The following is a 21,442-nucleotide window of genomic DNA, read 5'->3' as shown; positions in this document are numbered from 1 at the left end:
TGGGAGAAATGAGACATAACGAATGACTAAGAGTTACAGAGAAAAAGATATAATTGGTGTTTTTCAAGTCAAAGTAATAATTTTCTTTTAAAAAGATGAAGTGGGAGACCCAGAAATTAAGAAAGAGTCTGGAACATTGAAATAATTGAGTGAGGAATGTGTGTGGCAGAAAGAGTATATACCAGGCTGGTGCAGACAAGGGGAACAATTGGCAGATGAGGCTGTAAAGATGGAAGACCAGGTTACATAGGTCCATAGAAATCATGATGCAAAGTTTGCCTTTAGTTTTTTTTTTTTAAAGTTTATATTTATCAGAGTACAAAACATTCGCAGTTAGTAATAAAAGTACCAAAATATTCATATTTTTAAAGACAACATTCCTATGCACAAGCTCTTTACACACCATGTTTCCTGCTCCTGGAGACAGTCATAACCAACCTGATTAATTGCTCTGGAATTAACCTGACATGTCTAAATCATTTGCCTTTAATTGGCAGCTTTTCTGTTTTTGGTTTATCAACTCTTGGCAATGCTTATTGATTTTCTCTTTTACCACCAAGTCCCTACTTTCCTTTTCCTCACCCATATTATAGTTTTGACAAAGTTTTGTTTTGTTTTTTGTTTTGTTTTGAGACAGGGTCCTTACCCTGTCCCTCAGGCTGGAGTGCAGTGGTGCAATCATAGCTCACTGCAGCCTTGAACTCCGAGGCTCAAAAGATCCTCCCACCTCAGCCTCTGGAGTAGCTAGGATAGGACTACAGGCATGCATTACCATGCCTGGCTCGTTTTTCTTTTCTTTCTTTCATTCTTTTTTTTTTTTTTTTTTTTTTTTTTTTTTTTTTAGAGGGAGTCATGCTATGTTGCCCAGGCTGGTCTCAAACTCTTGACCTCAAGTGACTTTCCCACATCAGGCTCGCAAAATGCTGGGATTATAGATGAACCACCCCATCTGCCATAGTTTTGGCAAAGATTTGTATTAAAGTAATAGTTGCTCCTACAAAAACAGTATTCATTTTTAGGGTAATACTGCACTGATTTTTTTATGGAAATCTTTTTGATATCCTATAATTTATCATTGTCATAGTATCTATCCATTTGCATAGTTTTTCTTGTATCTGTCACATCTTTCCATGTATTTATTTCATTTTTTTCAAGTGCTCTAGCGGATCTGTCAAATGCTTAGCAGTATCTGTTCCATATGTTCAAACCCATCACTTTAAGTTATTAATTTTTTTTGGCTTAGAAAATTTCCTCTCACAGTCGTCTGTTTTCCCATTCTTACGTATTCAACGTCGTGTTTCCTGAACTCCATATCTTCTTATTTCTTGGTTATTCCTTTTATCAGCAGCTCTATACAAAAGGTTTACAGAAAATAAAGTTGGTCTGGGAGCGATGGCTCATGCCTATATCCCAACACTCTGGGAGGCCGAGGCCGATGAATCACCTGAGGTCAAGAGTTGGAGACCAGCCTGGCCAACACAGTGAAACTCCATCTCTACTAAAAATACAAAAATTAGCCAAGCATGATGGTGCATTTCTGTATTCCCAGTTACTCGGGAGGCTGAGGCGTAAGAATCACTTGAACCCAGGAGACAGAGTTGCAGAGAGTCAGGAAGCCACCAGTGGATTCCAGCCTGGGCGACAGAGAGAAACTCTATCTCAAAAAAAAAAAAAAAAAAGAGAGAGAGAGAGAGAGAAAGAGAGAGAGAGATTTAAAAGAAGGATAAAGTGGCATAAGTTGCATATCCTCCCCTGAAATCTATTGAATCTACCCTAACCCTTGATTGCTGATAATTTAGCTGGGTATATGCTTTCAGATCAGAAATCAGTTGTCTCATAATTTGAAGGCATTGTTTATGCATTGTCTTCTAGTATTCCTGCTGAGATACAGCTACAAATCTGATGCCTGCTTTTTTATGCAAACAATTTTGGTTTTGTTGGTTTATTTCTTTTGAAGATTTTAATATATTTTGTTTATCACCAATATTCAGAAATTTCACACTGATTACCTTGTGTGTGTATATTTATGTGTGTCTGTTTGTATGCAGGCACGTGTGTTTTCATTCATTGTGATGGTCACTTGGTGGGCTCAGTAGGGAGTCATGACTCTTCATTTCTGAAAATGATTAATATATCATTTACCTGATAAATTCATTCCTTTATGAGTTTAGTTCTGTTCTCCAACATTCTCATTATTTGGATCCCCTAAAATGAAATTCAAATGTCTCATCATTTTACTTCCTATTACTCTTTCTTTTGGTGTGTTACAATTTTTTTTAATATTTATTTGACTTTACCTTCTAATGCTTCTACTGAATTTTTAATTTTTAATATATTTATTTTCTGAAGCTTTTAAAAATTTTCTCACTGATTCTTTGGAAGCAATTTGTTATTATCTTAAGAACGCAATCTACTTTCTCATTTTTTTGAGGATATTCATATAGGTTTGGGGTATTTTCTTCTGTACTGTCTGTTTTCTGTATTTGCTCCTTTCTTTCTTTATTCCCTTTGCATTTACATTTTTCATATTGTCCTTTAATGTGCAGTGATCACTGATTGTCCATTGATACTGTGCATTAGAGGCTATCTGGAAATTGTTGTATGTAGATAGGGTATAGTAAAGGATTTCACCATACAAGGGGACTTACCTTCCGACTGGGTAGAGATCCAGTCAGTACATGGAATTATTGTGTCTGGAATTGATCAGTTGTTTCAAAGAAGAGTTATTTAATTTTCTGCGTGGAATGTGTGTACTGGTCTGCCAGCATTCCGAAATCAGGCAGGCCGGTATGTGAAATGTCATTTAGTTTCTTATTTCCTTCTCTAGGACACATTCTGCCCTCTATTCTGGCTGGAATTTTGAACCAGGAGCCTTCCTGGTACATTTTTTTTTCCCAGAAAGACTGCAAGGGAGAAAGTGGAGGAGAGTTATCTGGGGTGCAATGTTGGCCTGAGAAGTTAAGCAACACACGTCTGTCTTTCACATATTTCCATGTATCCTAGGTGTTGCCAGATGAATTGTCTCACTTACTATAAGTAAACTTCTATGAATAGAATTGAATTGTAGCATGTGGCCAAATTTTCACATTTAACCAAAAGCCTAAAAGACTGTATTTCATCACAACAGCATAGTGATTCACTAAATGGTTTTAAATGGGTATTGACATGATCAGTCTATCAACAGTCTGCTAATTTTCTCTTGGATTCTGCTACAAATGATTACTAGTGACTTTACTTTGGCAATAGTATTTGACAGCAGCGTGTGGTTCAACAACTGTAAGAGAGGAAATGGAGAAGGCACATATAGAAAACTTTCTTGGGGCATTTTCTGGATGAGTGATTGTAAAATTGGTTTGGAAACTATTCTAATCTAGATAGGAATTGGTAGTAGTCTCAAATAGCACAGTGGTTATAGAGAAAGGGAAGTGAACAGGATAAACATGAGACAAAATTAAGACTGTAGTAACGGATTAGTAGTAAGTTAGAAAGAAGAATTAAAGATGACACCCAAGAAATAGGCTTAGGCAGCTGGAAAGAACAGAAGGAGGAGCAAGTTAGGGGAAGGGAGAAGCAATTAGAATGGAATTCTGTTCTGGCCATGTTGATTTTGACATTTCAGGTTGCTTACCCAATACAACGGTAGACAGAAGTATCTGAGACTCAGGAGAAACACCTTGGAAGAAGATAATTAGGCAGCTATCGTGAAGCCATGAGAGAGGGAAATGCGGAGAAGGAGGGAAGATGAGAAGATAAATGGGACTGGGTGGGAATCCAGAAGAAACATAGCATTTAAAGGAAATAAAGAGATACATGAAGATCCTGGAACAAAAGAAATCAGATATTGGTGAGAAATCAAGAGAGTGAAAGCAAAGAGAAAGAGGTAAGCAACATGGATAAGTGCTGTTAAACGAGCCAGTGAGGTAAGAACTGAAGAAAAAAGCTATCGGTTTCTGAAAAGAAAAAAGAAAATCAGTGAGCTTAGCGAAAGTATTTCAGGGGAATGATGGAGGTAGCAATCAGACAGAAGTGTGTTGGGAAATCAACAGTGGGTGAAGAATTAAAAAGAGCAAAACTGATAAAACTTGTAGACATTGGGATATCAAAAAAAGATAATTATGTAGAACAGTATGTGTAAAACCATCAGAATCAGAATTATGTTATATTGACATAAACCATTATTAGTTTGCTGATTAATGGTTTATGTCAGTATTAAGGAGATGTTCTATATGCAAATGAAAATTGATGTTCTAATAAAATAGTAAAATATATGATATGGCTTGTCTGGGTCCTCACCCAAAATCTCATCTTAAATTATAATCCTTATAATCCCCACATGTCAAGGGCAGGACCAGGAAGAAGTAATTGAATAATAGGGGTGGTTTCCCTTATGCTGTTCTTGTGATAGTGAGTGAGTCTCATGGGTCTGATGGCTTTATAAGTGTCTGACATTTCCCCTGTTTACACTCAGTCTCTCTTCTGCTATCCTGTGAAGAAGTGCCTTCTGTCATAATTGTAAGTTTCCTGAGGCCTCCCCAGCAATGCAAAACTGTGAGTCCATTAAACCTCTTTTCTTTATAAATTACCCAGTCTCAGGAATTTCTTCATAGCAGCATGAGAACAGACTAATACAGTAAAATTAGTACTTAGGAAATGAGGTGCTGCTGTAAAGATATACCTGAAAATGTGGAAGTGACTTTGGAACTGGGTAACAGTCAGAGGTTGGAACAGTTTGGAGGGCTCAGAAGAAGATAGATGATGTGGGAAAGTTTGGTACTTCCTAGAGACTTGTTGAATGGTTTTGATCAAAATACTGATAGTGATATGGACAATGAAGTCCAACCTGAGGTGGTCTTATATGGAGATGAGGAACTTGTTGGGAACTGGAGTAAAGGTGATTCTTTCTACGCTTTAGCAAAGAAACTGGCAGCATTTTGCCCCTGCCCTAGAGGTCTGTGGAACTTTGAACTTGAGAGAGATGATTTAGGGTCTCTGGCAGAAGAAATTTCTAAATGGCAAAGCATTCAAGAGGAAGCAGAGCAGAAAAGTGCAGAAGGGAAATGTGGGGTTGGAGCTCCCCTACAGAATCTCCTCTAGGGCGCTGACTAGTGGAGCTGTGAGAAGAAAGCCATTGTCCTCCAGCCTCCAGAATGGTAGATCCACCAACAGCTTGGACCCTACACCTGAAAAAGGTGCAGGCACTCAATGGCAGCCCATGAAAGCAGCTGGGGAGGGGTTGAGGGGCCTGTACCTTGCAAAGCCACAGGGGTGGACTTGTCCAAGGCCATGGGAGCCCACCTCTTGCATCAGTGTGAGCTGGATGTGAGACATAGTGTCAAAGGAGATCATTGGGAACTTTAAGGTTTACTAACTGCCCTATTGGATTTCAGACTTGCATGGGACCTGTAGCTTATCAGTTTTGGTGAATTTATCCCATTTAGAATGGGTGTATTTACCCAATGCCTGTAACCCCACTGTATCTAGGAAGTAACTATCCGCTTTTGATTTTATAGGCTCATAGGTGGAAGGGACTTGCCTTGTCTCAAATGAGACTTGGACATTTGGGTTAATGCTGGTATTAGTTAAAATTCTGGGGGGCTATTGGAAAGGCATGATTGTGTTTTGAAATGTGAGGACTTGAGATTTGGAAGAAGCCAGGGGCAGAATGATAGGGTTTGGCTGTGCCTCCACCCAAAATCTCATCTTGAATTATAAACCGCATAATCCCCACATGTCAAGGATGGGACCAGGTGGAAATAATTGAAACACGGAGGTGGTTCCCAGTGCTATTTTCATGGTAGTGAGTGACTCTCACAGATTTGATGGTTTTGTAAGTGTCTGGCATTTCCTCTGCTTGCACTCATTCTCTCTCCTGCAGCTCTGTGAAGAGGTGGCTCCTGTCATGATTGTAAGGTTCCTGAGGACTCCCCAGCAATGCAGAACTGTGAGTCAATTAAACCTCTTTTCTTTATAAATTGCCCAGTCTCAAGTATTTCTTCATAGCAGCCTGAGAACAAACCTAATACAATATATTTATCAATATTGCAGCATATCAATAAATGCAGTCATATAATATGTTATCTTTTAGGAGTGGCTTTTTGCAGCTAGTATAACATGTTTAAGGTTTGTCCACATTGTAGCATATGCCATTGTTTTGATCTTCTTTGTTGGTGAATAACATTACATTGAATGGGCATATCTCATTTTACTTATATAGTCATCAATTGAGGAACATTTGAGTTGTTTCCTTTTTTGGATATTATGAACAACATTGCTATAAACAATTACATACGAGGTTTCTTTCTCTTGAGTATATACCTAGATATGGAATTGCTGGGTCATAATGGTTAACATTTTGAGAAACTGTCAATTTTTTTTCCATAGTGGTTGCACAATTTTACATTCCCACTAGGAATGTTTGAGAGTTCCACTTTCTCTGCATCTCTACAGCACTTATTACCTGTCATTTTTATCATACATTAAAATTATATTGAGTCTTAAGATATTAAGTAAGGTAACTATGGATATACAGTTAGTGCCTATAAAAGCTGGAATTTAGCCACAGGCCTTGTGCTAACTCAGAAGTCATGTTCTTTAGCACTTTGCTATATTGTAGCAAGCATGTTTTATTGAGACTGAAGGAAAGTCATTTTGTTTGTTTTTTAATTCTTTGAAATTGTTGGATGAACACTTATGTCTAGTAATTGTCAAAAGTATTATTTTCCTCACTTATCCTAATTGTTTAAATTAAAATGCTGAACTCTTACCTTTTAGATTTTATAATTCTTCACAATTTAAATTTCAGTGACTTCAATTTTTAAAAAGAAATATGAATTCACTGAGAGCTGGTCATAATTTGGAACCTCTTTTGTGAAATAAACCATATTTCAAAATATTTTAAGCAGAAATATATAAAAGTTTCAGTCCATAAATTACCAGAATTTGTCCTAGTCACCTAAATAAAAAATTAAAAAGTTTTACATTTTAATGTTCTTTCAACATTTTACGAACAGAAAACCTGGCAGATAAATAGCTCAAGTCTTAATGAAAATGACAGCATGTAAAATCAGCAGCATCCACATACATGAAAAGTCAAATTTTTATCCAACACAAAACAATTACATACGCTTTAATCAAACGTAAATTACCAATGGCCAATCTGAATCCCATTACTTTAAAAAAAAAAAAAAAGTTCTCAAACTTTCCTTTCCAGTTGAGTATACACTGATTGACATGGTTGTTTTATGCGGACAATTGATTTTTTTAAATGAAATGTCTAATAGTGAAGTCAGTGCATTACACCACCCATTCCAGAAAGCGGCCTTCCATTGAATTTACTCAGACAAACTAATTGCTAAATTAGATGACCACTGAAAGTTATTGAGTGCACATCCAACACTTTCTTCTGAACCAAAAGATAACTAACTAAATCTGTTTTGATCACTACTGCATTGCTAATTCAAAATCAAGAACTGTTCGTCTCTCCGGAATGTTAGTATCATAAGCCTGGAGATGTGACAATGTCATGTAATGGAGTTGCAGGGAAAGGAGTCAGAGTGTTGTGGCAATTCCCTGACCAAGGGAATGAGTCTATAGAAGTGAAATAAGCTCACAGAATCCGCTGACATGCTGTGGTCAAAGAATTTGCAATTAGAAATTGACGAATCAGTTACGGTGAACTCATTCTGTAGGACTACCACAGGCTATTAACAACAGGAAAGGATGTTTCTAAAATTTGTTTTGTAGCAAGGGATTTAATGATAAAAGCTTGGACAGCTTTCAGAATTCAAAAATTCAGAGATACTGACATTTTTTCAAACTCCTGTGATTGTGTGTGTGTGTGTGTGTCTGTGTGTAAATACTACCTGTGTAACCATCTCTCGAGATTTAAATTAGAACCTTTTCTCAGTGTATCACAGTTCTAAAGTTATATTTATTATATTCGTATCCTAAGAACAGAGTGAAGAAAAGACTAAGAGGTAATTTAGCAGTCTTTTTCTACTAAAATCAGAGTGTCTCTCATCTCTGCCTGAATCCACTCCATTGTTATTACTGTGATACATATTACAGAATACCTACTTATTTTGTGGATTTAGGCAATGGTTATGATTATTGCTTTCCTCACATCTAAAAATCAAATTTATATTACACATGAAGACTTTTGTAAAGAAGTTTTGGTCTCTATAAAAATGAATATTTAATAGAAACATAATACTCTTTTATGCTATTTGAATTGTTAGGTTTAAGGAAATAAAATGTTTCTTAAATCTACTACTTTTAACAACACTGTAACATTTATTGGTTTTGCAATAAAATAAATCCAGAAAATTGCTGTGATATTACTTTTTATGTTTCATATTGAAAGTAGGTAAATTAATTTCTAAGCAATGGGGCATTATAATTCTCAACTAACAGTGCTCAGCAGTTAGGATTTTAACTGCTGACATTATTTTCTTTGAAAAATGATAGATGTCATTTAGTGTTTAAAGATAAATTGCTGCATAACTGTGACTTTTTTGCTGACAACTTTCCTGTAAACAAACATAATATGACCAAGAAGTTTCAAAGTAAGTTTGCTAGGTGAGCAAGTCTAAATTAAAAAGGCTCTCACATTTCCTCAATCAGATATACTAAGATGAACCAAGTGTTGTTTTCAATCTATAATATTAAAAGGCAATTGAGTCTGACTCAAACATCTGAAAAAGTTAATGTTAACATTTAGGAATAAGTGTTCTCTCCCTTTAGGAAAATTTTCACTGGCCATTGGCTATACCACATTTATCACGGATGATTTTCAAAAGGACAAATATTGCCCATTTCAGAAACAGGCTTTGGAATGCAGGAAAGTGCCAGAAAGCAACTCTGAGAATTTGCACAATGACTGACCTGGAGAAAGACGTCAGTCACAGATGGAAAAGGGAGGTGCATGACTCCCCTCTGTTGCCAAGGTTCCCATTCTCAATTCAGAAGGATTTGCAGAGGGAGTGAAGGAACATTGAAGTTTCTGAGATACTCCTTAAGGATCAAGCTATAATCCAAAGGTCTCTGTTTACATCAGATCCCAGCTTTTGTGGGGTGGGGTGGGGGGGGTGGAGAAGAGGGGATGTGTGCAGGATGTAAATATAGGGCTTATCCCAAATGATGAAATAAACGTTCTCCCCTCCCCTCCCCTCCCGTCCCCTCCCCTCCCTTCCCCTTCCTCCCTCCCTCCCACCCTCCCTCTCTCTCTCTCTCTCTCTCTTTCTTTCTCTTTCTCTCTTTCTCTCTTTCTTTCTTTCTTTCTACAGAGTCTCACTCTGTCACCCAGGCTGGAGTGCAGCAGCATGATCCCAGCTCACTGCAAACTCCACCTCCTGGGTTCAAGCAATTCTTTTGCCTCAGCCTCCCTAGTATCTGGGACTACACATGCACGCCACAATTCCCTGCTAATTTTTGTATTTTTAGTAGGGATGGGGTTTCACCAGATTGGCCAGGATGGTCTCGAACTCCTGACCTCGTGATCTGTCTGCCTCAGCCTCTCAAAATGCTGGGATTACAGGCGTGAGCCACCACACCTGGCCAAAATTTTTCTTATAAATTGTCTTCTAACTAAAATATTTCTTTTGGACGTCCTTGGAGTACTCCCAGGTGACACCCAGCTCAGGCTAACATTTGTACAGGACTGCTACCTTGGTCTCTAGAGAGCCCAATGATGTTTTATATCGACATGTCTCAGGGTCACTGCCAAGCTTCCACCCACACCCTTACCATGCAGAGAAAGCTGACACTTTCTGTTAGCTATAACTTCCCTTGAGAAAAATGTGGCAATATGTATCAAAAGAAAATTATTAAGGAACATATTGTTAGTTTCAATTTGTAGAATGTATTACAAGAAAAAAAGATGCCAAAAACATTTTATGTCTACTGATATTCCTATTAGTCTTTATTATCATAAAAAACGGGTCACAACCTAAATATCCCACTTTAGGTGACTGGGTGAAGTAAAACTGTAATCTTTCCATATGATAGGATAATATGCCAGCACTAACAACCAGATAGCAGAATATTTAATGCCATGGAAAAGTACTTGTTTTGTGTGATCAGGTGAGCAGTTCATATCACAAAATCAAATGTACCCTATGATCTTATTTTTTGAAGTGAAGTACTGATGTATTTATATGCATAATTAAGTATAGAAAAAAGCCTAGATGCTTTCTCTTGTAAGTCTTTTTCATTGTTTTATAAATGGTATCAATATTTATTTTTCACTTTTTCCATCAGATTTCCTAGAATAATAAAATTCAATTCCTTCTGATGAGCATTCATTATTATTTTTTGTTGTTGTTGCTGTTGTTGTGAGACAGAGTCTCTGTCTCCTGGAGCTAGAATGCAGTACCTGATCTCAGTTCACTGCAGCCTCTGCCTCCCGAGACATTATTCTTAGAGTAAGAAAAAAATTAATGTTATTAAGTATCTTCTCTGTCCTAGATCAATTGTCTAAGTATATAAAAGATGACAAATAAATATAATAAAACATTTTATCCATTCATAGGTTTTTGCAATACAATTTTTTTGTATGATTCCATTGTCTTAGAGTCTCCACTAACAGTTTTGGTGTGAATTTATACTCTAAAGGAAAGGTAACAACCTTATACAATCTCAAGGCTTAAGTACTATCCACATGCTGTGCTTACAAACACACACCTCCAGTTGTGTAGTCTCCCTGAGTTCTGCACATTCCTCTTGGGTATCTAATAAGCATCTCACATTTAACAAAACCACTGATTTTTAATCAATCCCAGGGACTCTCCATCAGACCTACTCTTCTCTCAGAATTCTTTTTATCACTTAGTGGCACTATCATCCCACCAAACCTTGCTATCAACTTTCTTCTACCTCCCAGGCTTCCAATCGATTAACAAATCACAATAACCCCACTTCCAATATATGTCTAAATCAGCTTATCCACTGCTTACTATTCCAGTTCCAATTATGTGGTCTTCTGTGTGTACTACTGTCTTTTTTCATTCTTGCATGCAGGGTCAATTTTTCATAGTGAAGTCCTCATAAAACATAAATTAAATTGTATCAGCTTCTGTTTGCAGTTTTTATTTATTTATTAAATTTGTGATTATTTATTTATTTATTTATTTTGAGACAGAGTTTTGCCCTGTCACCCCAGCTAGAGTGCAGTGGAGCCATCTTGGCTCACTGAAAGTTCCGACCCCTGGGTTCAAGGGATTCTCCTGCCTCAGTCTCCTGAGTAGCTGGGATTACAGGCGTGTGCCACCATGCCCGGCTAAATTTTGTATTTTTAGTAGAGATAGGGTTTCACCACGTTGGCCAGGCTGGTCTCAAACTCCTGACTTCAGGTAATCCACCCTCCTCAGCCTCCCAAAGTGCTGAGATTACATGCATGAGCCACTGCACCCCAGTAGCTTCCGCTTACAGTTTTTAAATGACTTCTTAGTCCACTTAGGAGAAAAGATAAACTCTTTACCAGAGCCTACTAGACTCCCCAGAGCCTGATGTATGTTTACCTCCTCCCTTTAACTCACTCTGTTTTAGCTGCATGGCCTTCTGTTCTCCGAATAAAATAAACGTATTCCTGCCACAGGGCCTTTGCACCTACTTTTCCTTCTGCCCCAGACATAGTTCTCACAAGTTTTCCTGTGACTCCTTTCTTCTCCTTGTTCAGTATCAACCCAAACATCTCCCCCTGAGTGGCCTTCACCAGCACATTCTTCTTAAAATATCTTTCCCTACCTCATCCTGTTTGGTTTTGTTTATAACATGTGTCGGTCACAATACTGGTTTTATTTACTGTTTATTTACTTTTTTCTTACAATGGAAAACCCATGAGAGCAGGGTTGTGTCTGCTTTATTCACCACTTTAACCTCAGTGCCTGTACAAAACCAGGACCATACTAGAAACTCAGTGAGTATTTGTTGAGTATTCTGAATGAATTAATTATTAAAACATTAAAAAGTGACATTTTCCAAGTAAAAATCTTTATCTATTTCCTTCGTGACTCTAATTGCAGACAATTCAGGGTAGAAATAAGGTTCAGATCAATGGCAGCCCGAAAAAGGTATTTTTGGATGAGTGTATGCAGGCAATTTTTGCTATTATGGCTGGCTTACTTCCATATTCTTTAATACACGTATGTCCCTGTGGTGAGAGATGGCATTTTTCATAGCACAAAGGTGGAAAGTAAATTTAATATCTCTTATGATAAAAAAAATACAGAAAATTTTATACAAACACTAAGAAGTGATCATATAAATCTACATATTAGGATCTGAAACCTATTCCTATGTTGACATCTTCCATGGCCCTACTCCTAAATTAATAAATTCTCACAGAAGGCTATTTTCTGAATCCTTTCATAGCTGACATTGTGGAGGTGCTGTTAGCCATCCCTTGATATTGACAGTACAATAGCCATCCCTGCCAGGGCATATGTGCATTGTCAGTAGTCAAAAGTTTGGCAAAGTAAAACATTTCTCTTCATCTCCAGGAGAGCAGTTTATGAAAGAGCATATTCTTAGGCATTAAAGGTGAATGTTTCAGTGACACCTGTGCAAGACAGAACTTTCTGCTATCCTCTATAAAAATCTAAATTTCAATCATATAATTCTAGCAGACCTTAAAAGGATAGACCTCAAAGGTAGCATTGTATTTGATATTCTCTTGCAACCCCAGAATGAAACTTAAGCATGAATAATTGGAGATCTGCACATTCCTATAAAGATTAAAGAATCGGACTCAAGTTCACACAGAAGCTAAAAAAGAAAGGCAGGATGACTTCCCTCTGCCACCTTGAAAAGGCTATGGCTTTGAAACCTACAAAACCAGAAATGGTGGAGGAGGGGGGCAGTGTTTTGCTGAATGGGCAATAAATATGTGAACCCTCCTCCTAAGGGTTTTGATTATCCTTTCTATCTTGGGTATCTATGTGTTCCTCTGCGAATGTGTTTTCTTATAACGTGCACTTCTTATGGAATAGCACCATCCTTATTATCTGTAATAGGGTTTCCATTCTGCTTTCATCCTGTACATATCTTATTTAAAAAACTGAATAAGTGCCCAGTTAATATGTATATTTACGTATTTGTAAATTATACGTATGTGCTATTGCACTAATATATTACATATATTATATACCTTACTACAACCAAAGAAATATAAAAGAATGAGACTGAATAAATGTGCACTTAAGGTCTGTTTTTCCTTCCTGCACCCTCTGTGAAATGCTTACCCCACTTAAGAAACCACAAAGATATCACCATGTTCTCACAGTGAGATTGTGCTCACTCCTCAATGAGAGGAGCTGATTACTATTAAAGCTCTTTTGATTTTATCATCAATTATGCACTCAAATTTTCAAATAATCTAGATGTACATGTTATACTATAGTGGACGATACTGTGAGGTACCAACTGGACCAGCTCAGCAGAGGCTGGGAGGTTTAACTCATCAGTAGTCATGATACCACTTTTCTCTTAGACTTTTCTAATAGAATTTATTTTTGGTTTTGACAGCCAGGGCAAGAGCTGTTTTCTACAGGTATCAATGGTAGAATAAGCATTGTTGCCTCGCAGAAGGGAGAAATCTATGGTATTGGACGCCAACCCCCATGTCCTTCTTATGTATCCTTTCCTTGAGATATAGGGACTCTTGTGAAAATGGGAGTCTAAGAACTGGTCTGCAAAAACTTAAGCTTTGTCTTTGCAGAACAATTATGAGAAGTCTACTATTGACTCTTGGATATGTTGTATGCAATAAAAACTCTGTACTATTCAGGTATTGTTTCTGACCCATGATACTAGAAATAAATATCAACTACCCATACAAAGTTTTGCTTAGGAACAATGAAAGTATATTCCAATATAAATTTTTGAAAATGGCTAATAACTAAAACAAAAAATAGGCTTTCTTACCCCAAACATCAATAGATGCAGAATGGAGAGTAATAGTCACAACATGCAACACAATGTTTGGTTCTAATTAATAGACTATTCCAGTGAAATATTATTTTGATAAATATGTTCATGCTTCATTTGCCATGTATTAAAAACAGCAATACACACTCACTTGATGAAAAGTATTATTGAAGACAAAACAGAAGTATTTCATAAACAACCATTTGCTAGATTATAAGATAACATGTAAAAGGTGTTATAGGAAATAAATATTATAAATACATATTATTCATCTATGACCTAACTTGTATCAAAATGCTGCAAAGCTGTCATAGCAACATTCAGAGAATTACCTGAAAGATAACTCTGGCATCTTCTATGGTCTTATATGTGTTTTCTTTAATGGTCACAGTGATTCCCATGTTCAAACTTATTCACTGAAGACAAAGCATATGCTGAGATTCTCACTATTGAAATGCTGAGGCTGAGGCTTGCTTTTCACAGATACAGATTGTCCAGCATTAAAATACCACTGCATATTGACTGCATACAAAAATCATTAAATATTTCCAAATGTCCTGATACAAATAATTCCAAATGTCCTGTTACAATATTTTAGGTAGGATTATCTGATAGGATTAACATATTTATCAAATGTGATAGAAAGTAGCCACTTATTATTTATTACTGAATTTACTAATAAATATAGGATCAGAACTTACCTGAATAACATGCTTCAGTTTATCAATAATCTGATTTATCACAGGATCAGTTCCCTTGACTTTGACTTCGGGATTTCCAGACTGGGCTTTGATTCCATTTCCAACCACACGTTGAGTATAACTGGCAAGGGAAATGTGAAAGATATATGACTTAGTACCTGATCAGAGTATTATCTGCCACAGCTGTGTGAACATATTTCAGGTCAGAATTTCCTCCTTCAGAGAATACACCAATGTATTTTTCTCTTGGCACAGAAATGCTTATCGTGCCATTAGATTATTCTAAAAATAATGTTATTCACTCAATGGACCCAAGCAAAAATTAAATTTCTTTTCTAATACTACTTAACAATATGCTACAAAGAGTTAATATATATCTCACTTTGTTATAAGGTCTTGCTGCATTATACATATGTCTGCACCCATATTGTCTAAGTCAGCTTATGTTATGCAGTTCCTATCCTATTTTTTAAGTATTAGGCTACTATATATTACATATATACACACTACTATATATATAGTAGCCTAATATATATAATATATAGTAGTATATATACATATATAATATATAATTACATTATATATTGTATATAGATATATGCACATATATGTATACATGTATACATTATATATGTATATTATATGTATATATACTGCAGCACATATATACTATATATGCATAATTATATATAATACATATACAATATATAGTATAATATATACATATATAGTACATATGTATACATGTATATAAAATATATACACATATATGTAATATATATGTATGTATATATTATATGTATGTATACTAGCCTGATATATATATTTTATATATATATTTCCTAATTAGCTCCTCCAAGTAATAAGTGATGAAACTTTTTAATAATGATAATATCAGTTGGACATGATAAAAATAACGTTATTAATAAACCTTTTGATTTTTAAAATAAGCTTGAACCCATTTCTTTTTGCAGGCATAGAGGGACTTAGAGTTAAGAATTCCAGTATTCATTAGGGATTTGGCAGTATCCACCAATAACAAACAGTATAAGGAAAACAATTATACCTATGTTGTTAATGTGTAATAATATTCTTTATTTTCGAAAAATAAAATTTTATTTATATATATATATATATATATATATATATACACACACACACACACACACACACACATACACAGAGAGAGAGAGAGAGCGCATCTCTTAAATCCTTTGTGGCACTGGTATGTTATTCTTTACTCTCCCAATATTCCAAGCAGATAACACACGTGGCATATATATATATGATATATATAAAATATATTAAATATATATAAATTATATAACTTTACAAATCAATATCATAAACCATAACTGTAAAAGTTTAAATAATCAAATATATAAGGAACTGAAATCTGCAAAATATTTTCTAAGTAGAGGAAACAATCCGCTTTCACTTAGGTTCACCTAAACAAAGATCTGGTACATCATGTGGTGTGTAAAAGGGTCATTTCACAAGTGGTGAAAGCCATTTGAAATTTCACTACCTTCCCCAAATTACAATCGTATAATGTCAACTTAGAATTAATAAATATATTTAAATTCATTAGTCACAAAGATGTCTTAAGTGCATGCTATATTCCAACTCCTGTACTAAGTGACTAGAATTATAAGAAGGTGTAAGACTCAATTTTTGTCCTCATAACGCTCATTACTTAACCAGGAATATAGCAATTAACTCATTCATTTGTATGTTTATTCATTACATTTTATTACATTTAAAAAATACCATAGATTTCAGCAATATAAATACCCTTATTTGCCTGGAAGAATAGCATAATATAAATACAACTCAACAGTTAAAATACAACATCATGAAAGTAGTTGGAAGGAACTGCACATGCCAAGCATGAGGAAAGATAGGACAGGTAGTAGACATTCTGGATATGGAGAAGTCCATTTGGACTCAGACTAGGGAAAAACTAAGAAAGAAGTTGTAACTTTTAGGTAGCCTTAGATGTACTGAGGTAAGAAGAGGACAGCTGTGGTATGGTTAATGAGAACTTCAGGGCAAAGGATGTCATCCCAGCAAGGAAAATGGAAAAGGTACGTGAACAAAGCAGACAGGGAGAACGGACCTCTATTCACAAAACAGAGAGTACAAATGGTGGAAAGCAATGGATAGAGGGCCACACTCCAAAGATTCCACCTTGAATATTTAAGATTCTCCATTTAGTGAGATAATGGATTCTGGAGACTCAGAATGGGGAAGTTGGCGGCAGGGGGGGGTGGCAATGGATAAAAAACTACATGTTTGGTACAATGTACACTACTCGGGTGACAGGTGCAATAAAACCTCAGACTTCACCATTATACAAGTCATCCATGTTACCAAAACCACTTGTGCTCCAAAAACTATTGAAATTAAAGAGACATTTAAAAATTAAAACAAACACTATCATCTGAGTAATTTGTTTGCTTACATTAAATATCATAATACTTTTCAGCAAATACATTCTAATTTTAATGTAACTTTCCTTCCCTATATTTGAGCAGAGTATTGCAGTATCCATAAACACCCTCTGAATTTTCTACAGAAACAGAAAAATCTTTGAAGAAAATAAAAGAAGGTTCTATGTTTGAGACTGTGGCTATATGAAAGGGGTTTCAAGAAATATGCAGTTCTTTCCAAGACAATGTACTTCCAGTGACCAGTTTTAAGAATTGGATTGAACATTTCCTAACTAGGTCCTTCAAGTAATAATAAGTGATTAAACTTTTTAATAATGATAATATCCATTGGACATGATAAAAATAATAATATTAATAAATCTTTTGATTTAAAATATAACCTTGAACTCACTTCTTTTTATAGGCATGGAGGGAGCTTAGAGTTAAGTATTCTAGTATCTGTTAGGGATTTGGCAGTATACATCAATAACAAATAGTAGAAGGAAACCCATTATTCTTTATTTTAGAAAAATAAAATTTTATACTCATATATATGAGTATAAATATGTGTGTATATATACAGATATATAAAAAGAGAGAGAGAGAGTAACCGTCTCTTAAATTATCTGTAGCACTGCTGTGTTATCCTTTATACTCCCAATATCCCAAGTAGATTGCACATGTGGCTCTTTTATTAATGTGTTGAATATTCATAATGATAATGAATAATATGAATAAATAAATAGATAAGTGCATAACTACAATTTAGGCATTGCTTTACTCTATCTAGAGTTTGTCAATTCATGATAAACATCTTTTGGTGATCATGAATAAGAAACTCATAGACCTCATGTACAGGAAGCCTGATTGACTAAGGCCACTTGCTGCTTCACTCTAAAATCTATTTCTGCATCTGCCCCTCAGTCAATGACTGAGGGCAGCAGGATTGCTAATGCAGATCCCTCATTAGGAGACACAGGGTCTCTCTGAGGACTAGACTTGGCTCAGGATTCCCTAAAGACTTTTCTTACCCTTCCTTAGACTGTACTTCATGCTCCAGTGCTTCCACCCAACCTTCCTTTCCTTTTTCCTTCACTCTAGTTCAGACTCTCCTCACAGCTGAGGGCTCTTCCAGGCTTACTCAGCTTCCTCTCCATTTTCTCTCATAGGAGTTTCCCTTAATAAAATCCTCTTGTGTTTAACCCCTTTTCAACATCTACCTCTTGGAGGACCTGGACTAAACCACCATATAATATTTGTATTATAATTACTCCCATTCTACAGGTTGAGAATCTGGGATCTGGATAGATTAAGTAACTTAAGTTACTCAAGTAAGGCCACACCATGTATATAAAGTGTGCTGCAAGGAACATCCACTCCAAAATACAACCACTAATAAGTATCAATCCTGAAACCAACTAATAAAAAGTAAAGATACAATTAGCGTGGTGCGAAGTGTTATTTTTTTTCTTTAATTACATTTTCTAAGGTTTCACTGTTTATAATTAAGAAGGGATGCATGATTTTCTTCAAAACCCTCCTCAACAAGCCGGGTGTGGTGGCATGTGCCTATAGTCCCAGCTATTCAGGAAGTGGAGGAAGGTGGATCACATGAACCCAGGATATTAATGCTGCAGTGAGCTGTGATCATACCACACTGACCATGTGACCATGAGTATAAAACTCATAGACCTCAAGCCTGGGCAACAGAGCTGCCTTAAAAAAAAAAAAAAAAAGAAAGTAAAACTAGGCAAAACAAAACAACCCTCCTCAACAAATGGTTTCATATAACCAGTTAAACAGTAATATAACAGTTGCTGGCAGGGTGAGAAGAAACTAGCTGACTGTAGGTTTGTCATACGGATTTTCTGTTTCTCCAGAAACACAGATATAATATAGGCAATGAAAACTGAGACTTATCTCTTAATTTCAATTAAGCTATTAATTGATTTATGTTATTTACTTACTGACCAGAAGAGTTTATTTAAAAAGGCAGGAATGTTGTTTAATGTTAATCTAAGGAATTGCTTACTTTCTGTTTTTGTTCTTAATTATCACTGTTATTAATACATTAAAATAATATTTAGATAAAATTTATTAGAATTATAGCTGATTGAAAATCTCATTCCAAGTTGTTATATTATTGAATATTTCCGGATCACTCTTCTTATGAGTCATATAAAAAAGGAAAAATACTGCAAAGTAGACACACATTGCTTCAAATGAAATATGATTTAATAAAATCAGTTATTCTCTTCCAGTTATGTAATGTTCAAAATAACCACAATTGAAATAGTGATACATATACATCAGAATAGTTCAAATAAAAAACAGAAATGATACCAAGTATTGGCAAAGATGTGGAGCAACTGGAACTCTCTCCCAATGTGGACGGAAATGTAAACTGACAGAAACCACCATTTCCCATGTATGCTAAATCTAACCATATTTTATGACCTTGGGCATATACCCAGCAACATTTACCAAAAGACAGATACATGAATTCTCAGAGAAGCGCCATTCAAAATAACCATAAATTGGACATTATATTTGCATAATGATATAGTATATAGCAATGAGAACTAATGAATTATAACTATATGCAAAAAGAGTGACAAATCTTATAAACTAAATATTGAATGAAAGAAGCAAGATACAGAACATATTCTATAATCTAATTGACTAAAAATTTTAAAACTAATCAGTTGTGTTCCAAATCACCCTAAGAGCTGCCCAATGACATAGTGTCTAGAAAAAGTAGTATCAAGTTTCCTGATTTTAGTACTGGATACACAGAAGTGCTAAGTTTGTTTAAAAAACAGTATTGAGATGTACAGTTAAGATTTGAGTAGTTTACTGTTTGTATGTATTTTCAGCCTTATAAAATTATGTTAAAAAGCCTTTTAACTCTTTTTCTTAATATGTTTACAATAGACAAACTTTCATTAAGCCACAGTATACATATAAAAGACCCACACAGGTATGTTTAATATAGACTAAGCGGTTCTGTCATCATTAAATGAGTACTTTAGAATCTAAGTCTGATATAAAACCTTACTTTCCTAAAGACTTTAATTTGCATGTAAAAAAACATGGTCTCTAAATTAATATTTTTTTTGTAACAAAGACTTTTAGTTCCCCTCATGACATTTTAATAAATCACTAATTCCTTCTTTTCCTTTTTAATGTACAAGTAATGGATAAAACATTTCAAAGATCCCTACAGAAGTTTCTTGACTTGAAATATTGTTCACATTACAATGAGAAGGATGGAATAAAACACAAAAAAGATACAGGCAAATTTTTTTGTTGGGGAAGTAATAGACCCACCATCTGTGCTTATTTCTTCTAAGCAGAGCTGGGAATGAGTGACAGCAGTTGAATAGGAATACTTGCTCCCCAAGCACTACTTGTTTTTCATTAACAAGGAAAAAGGCAAGCCCTGATATATTTACATTCTACAAAATTGTTTTTAAATGATGATTAACAAGATCTTAGTTCCCTCTCTGTTGAATATATAAAATATTAAAAGGCGTTGGAATAAATCTATATACAGCACGTCAGGAGGAAGTCATTTCTCCTGACTTCACCAAATTGTCCTGTTTAAACCTGATACCATGCCCTATTGGCTGATAGTAATTTCGCTTTATTTAGAATACAACAGAATTTGGCTCAGATTCACACCAAAAGTATAGTATTCTGATGTGCACTTACACAATTTCAGGGGGAAACAATATCTGGAATCTGACCCTGGAATTCATTACAAATCAGTTAAAGGGGTCTGTCTTAGAATTTTTTGATAATTGGACTGGGACAGAATGTAAGAATAAATCATTCATAGCAGATGAAGAAAACACTTGATGAGAGCTTTCTTGTTTTACCTTATTGCTATTTCTATCGGGGTTAAAGACAGAATGGGGGCCATGTTGTGGTCATTATTCTTGTTGTTGTTTGATTAGTTTGTTTATTATGTTCTTGTATGACTTGGTTATGTGGCTGGATATTAAAATTCTTTCCATTTCCAGAGTCATAAATCTCCTAATTTCTAGGAGATTAAATATTGGTTTTATCTTTGGTTCTCGTAAAAATGTTGCTATCTTGGCTTAAAAGGAGGTCTGGGAAATACGTTGTATCTACTCATCAGTGAAGTGAACTGCTTCTACAAGAATAAATTTTCCATTCAAACTATTTCTAGGCATCCCTTCCTAGTTCTGATAGCAAATGTGAAAACAAGTACTAGAGATTTGGTTTTTGTAAGTTTCCTCAAATACTCGGGAAATACTGGATTCCATTGTCGAGTGAGTGTTACCTTATGTACATTCAGCTTGTACACAGCACTTCTTCTCTACGTTGACAGTCCTAACCCTTGAAATCTCAGAATGGAAA

The 21,442-nt window shown here is 35.4% G+C and overlaps 1 protein-coding gene across 1 annotated transcript in view; it reads right to left on the bottom strand.

The window, feature by feature from the left end:
- The window catches only part of GPC5 (glypican 5), a 1,454,359-nt gene that overhangs the window by 923,859 nt on the left and 509,058 nt on the right, over positions 1–21,442 (bottom strand). The window contains exon 6 of the mRNA XM_015121302.3: positions 14,625–14,745. Within this exon, the coding sequence (XP_014976788.2) occupies positions 14,625–14,745 (121 nt within the window). The remainder of the gene's footprint in view (positions 1–14,624; positions 14,746–21,442) is intronic.

The sequence above is a fragment of the Macaca mulatta genome, chromosome 17, assembly GCF_049350105.2.
Source record: "Macaca mulatta isolate MMU2019108-1 chromosome 17, T2T-MMU8v2.0, whole genome shotgun sequence".
Lineage (NCBI taxonomy): Eukaryota > Metazoa > Chordata > Mammalia > Primates > Cercopithecidae > Macaca > Macaca mulatta.
Note: the sequence above shows the minus strand (reverse complement) of the source record. Positions and strands in the feature narration are given on the sequence as shown.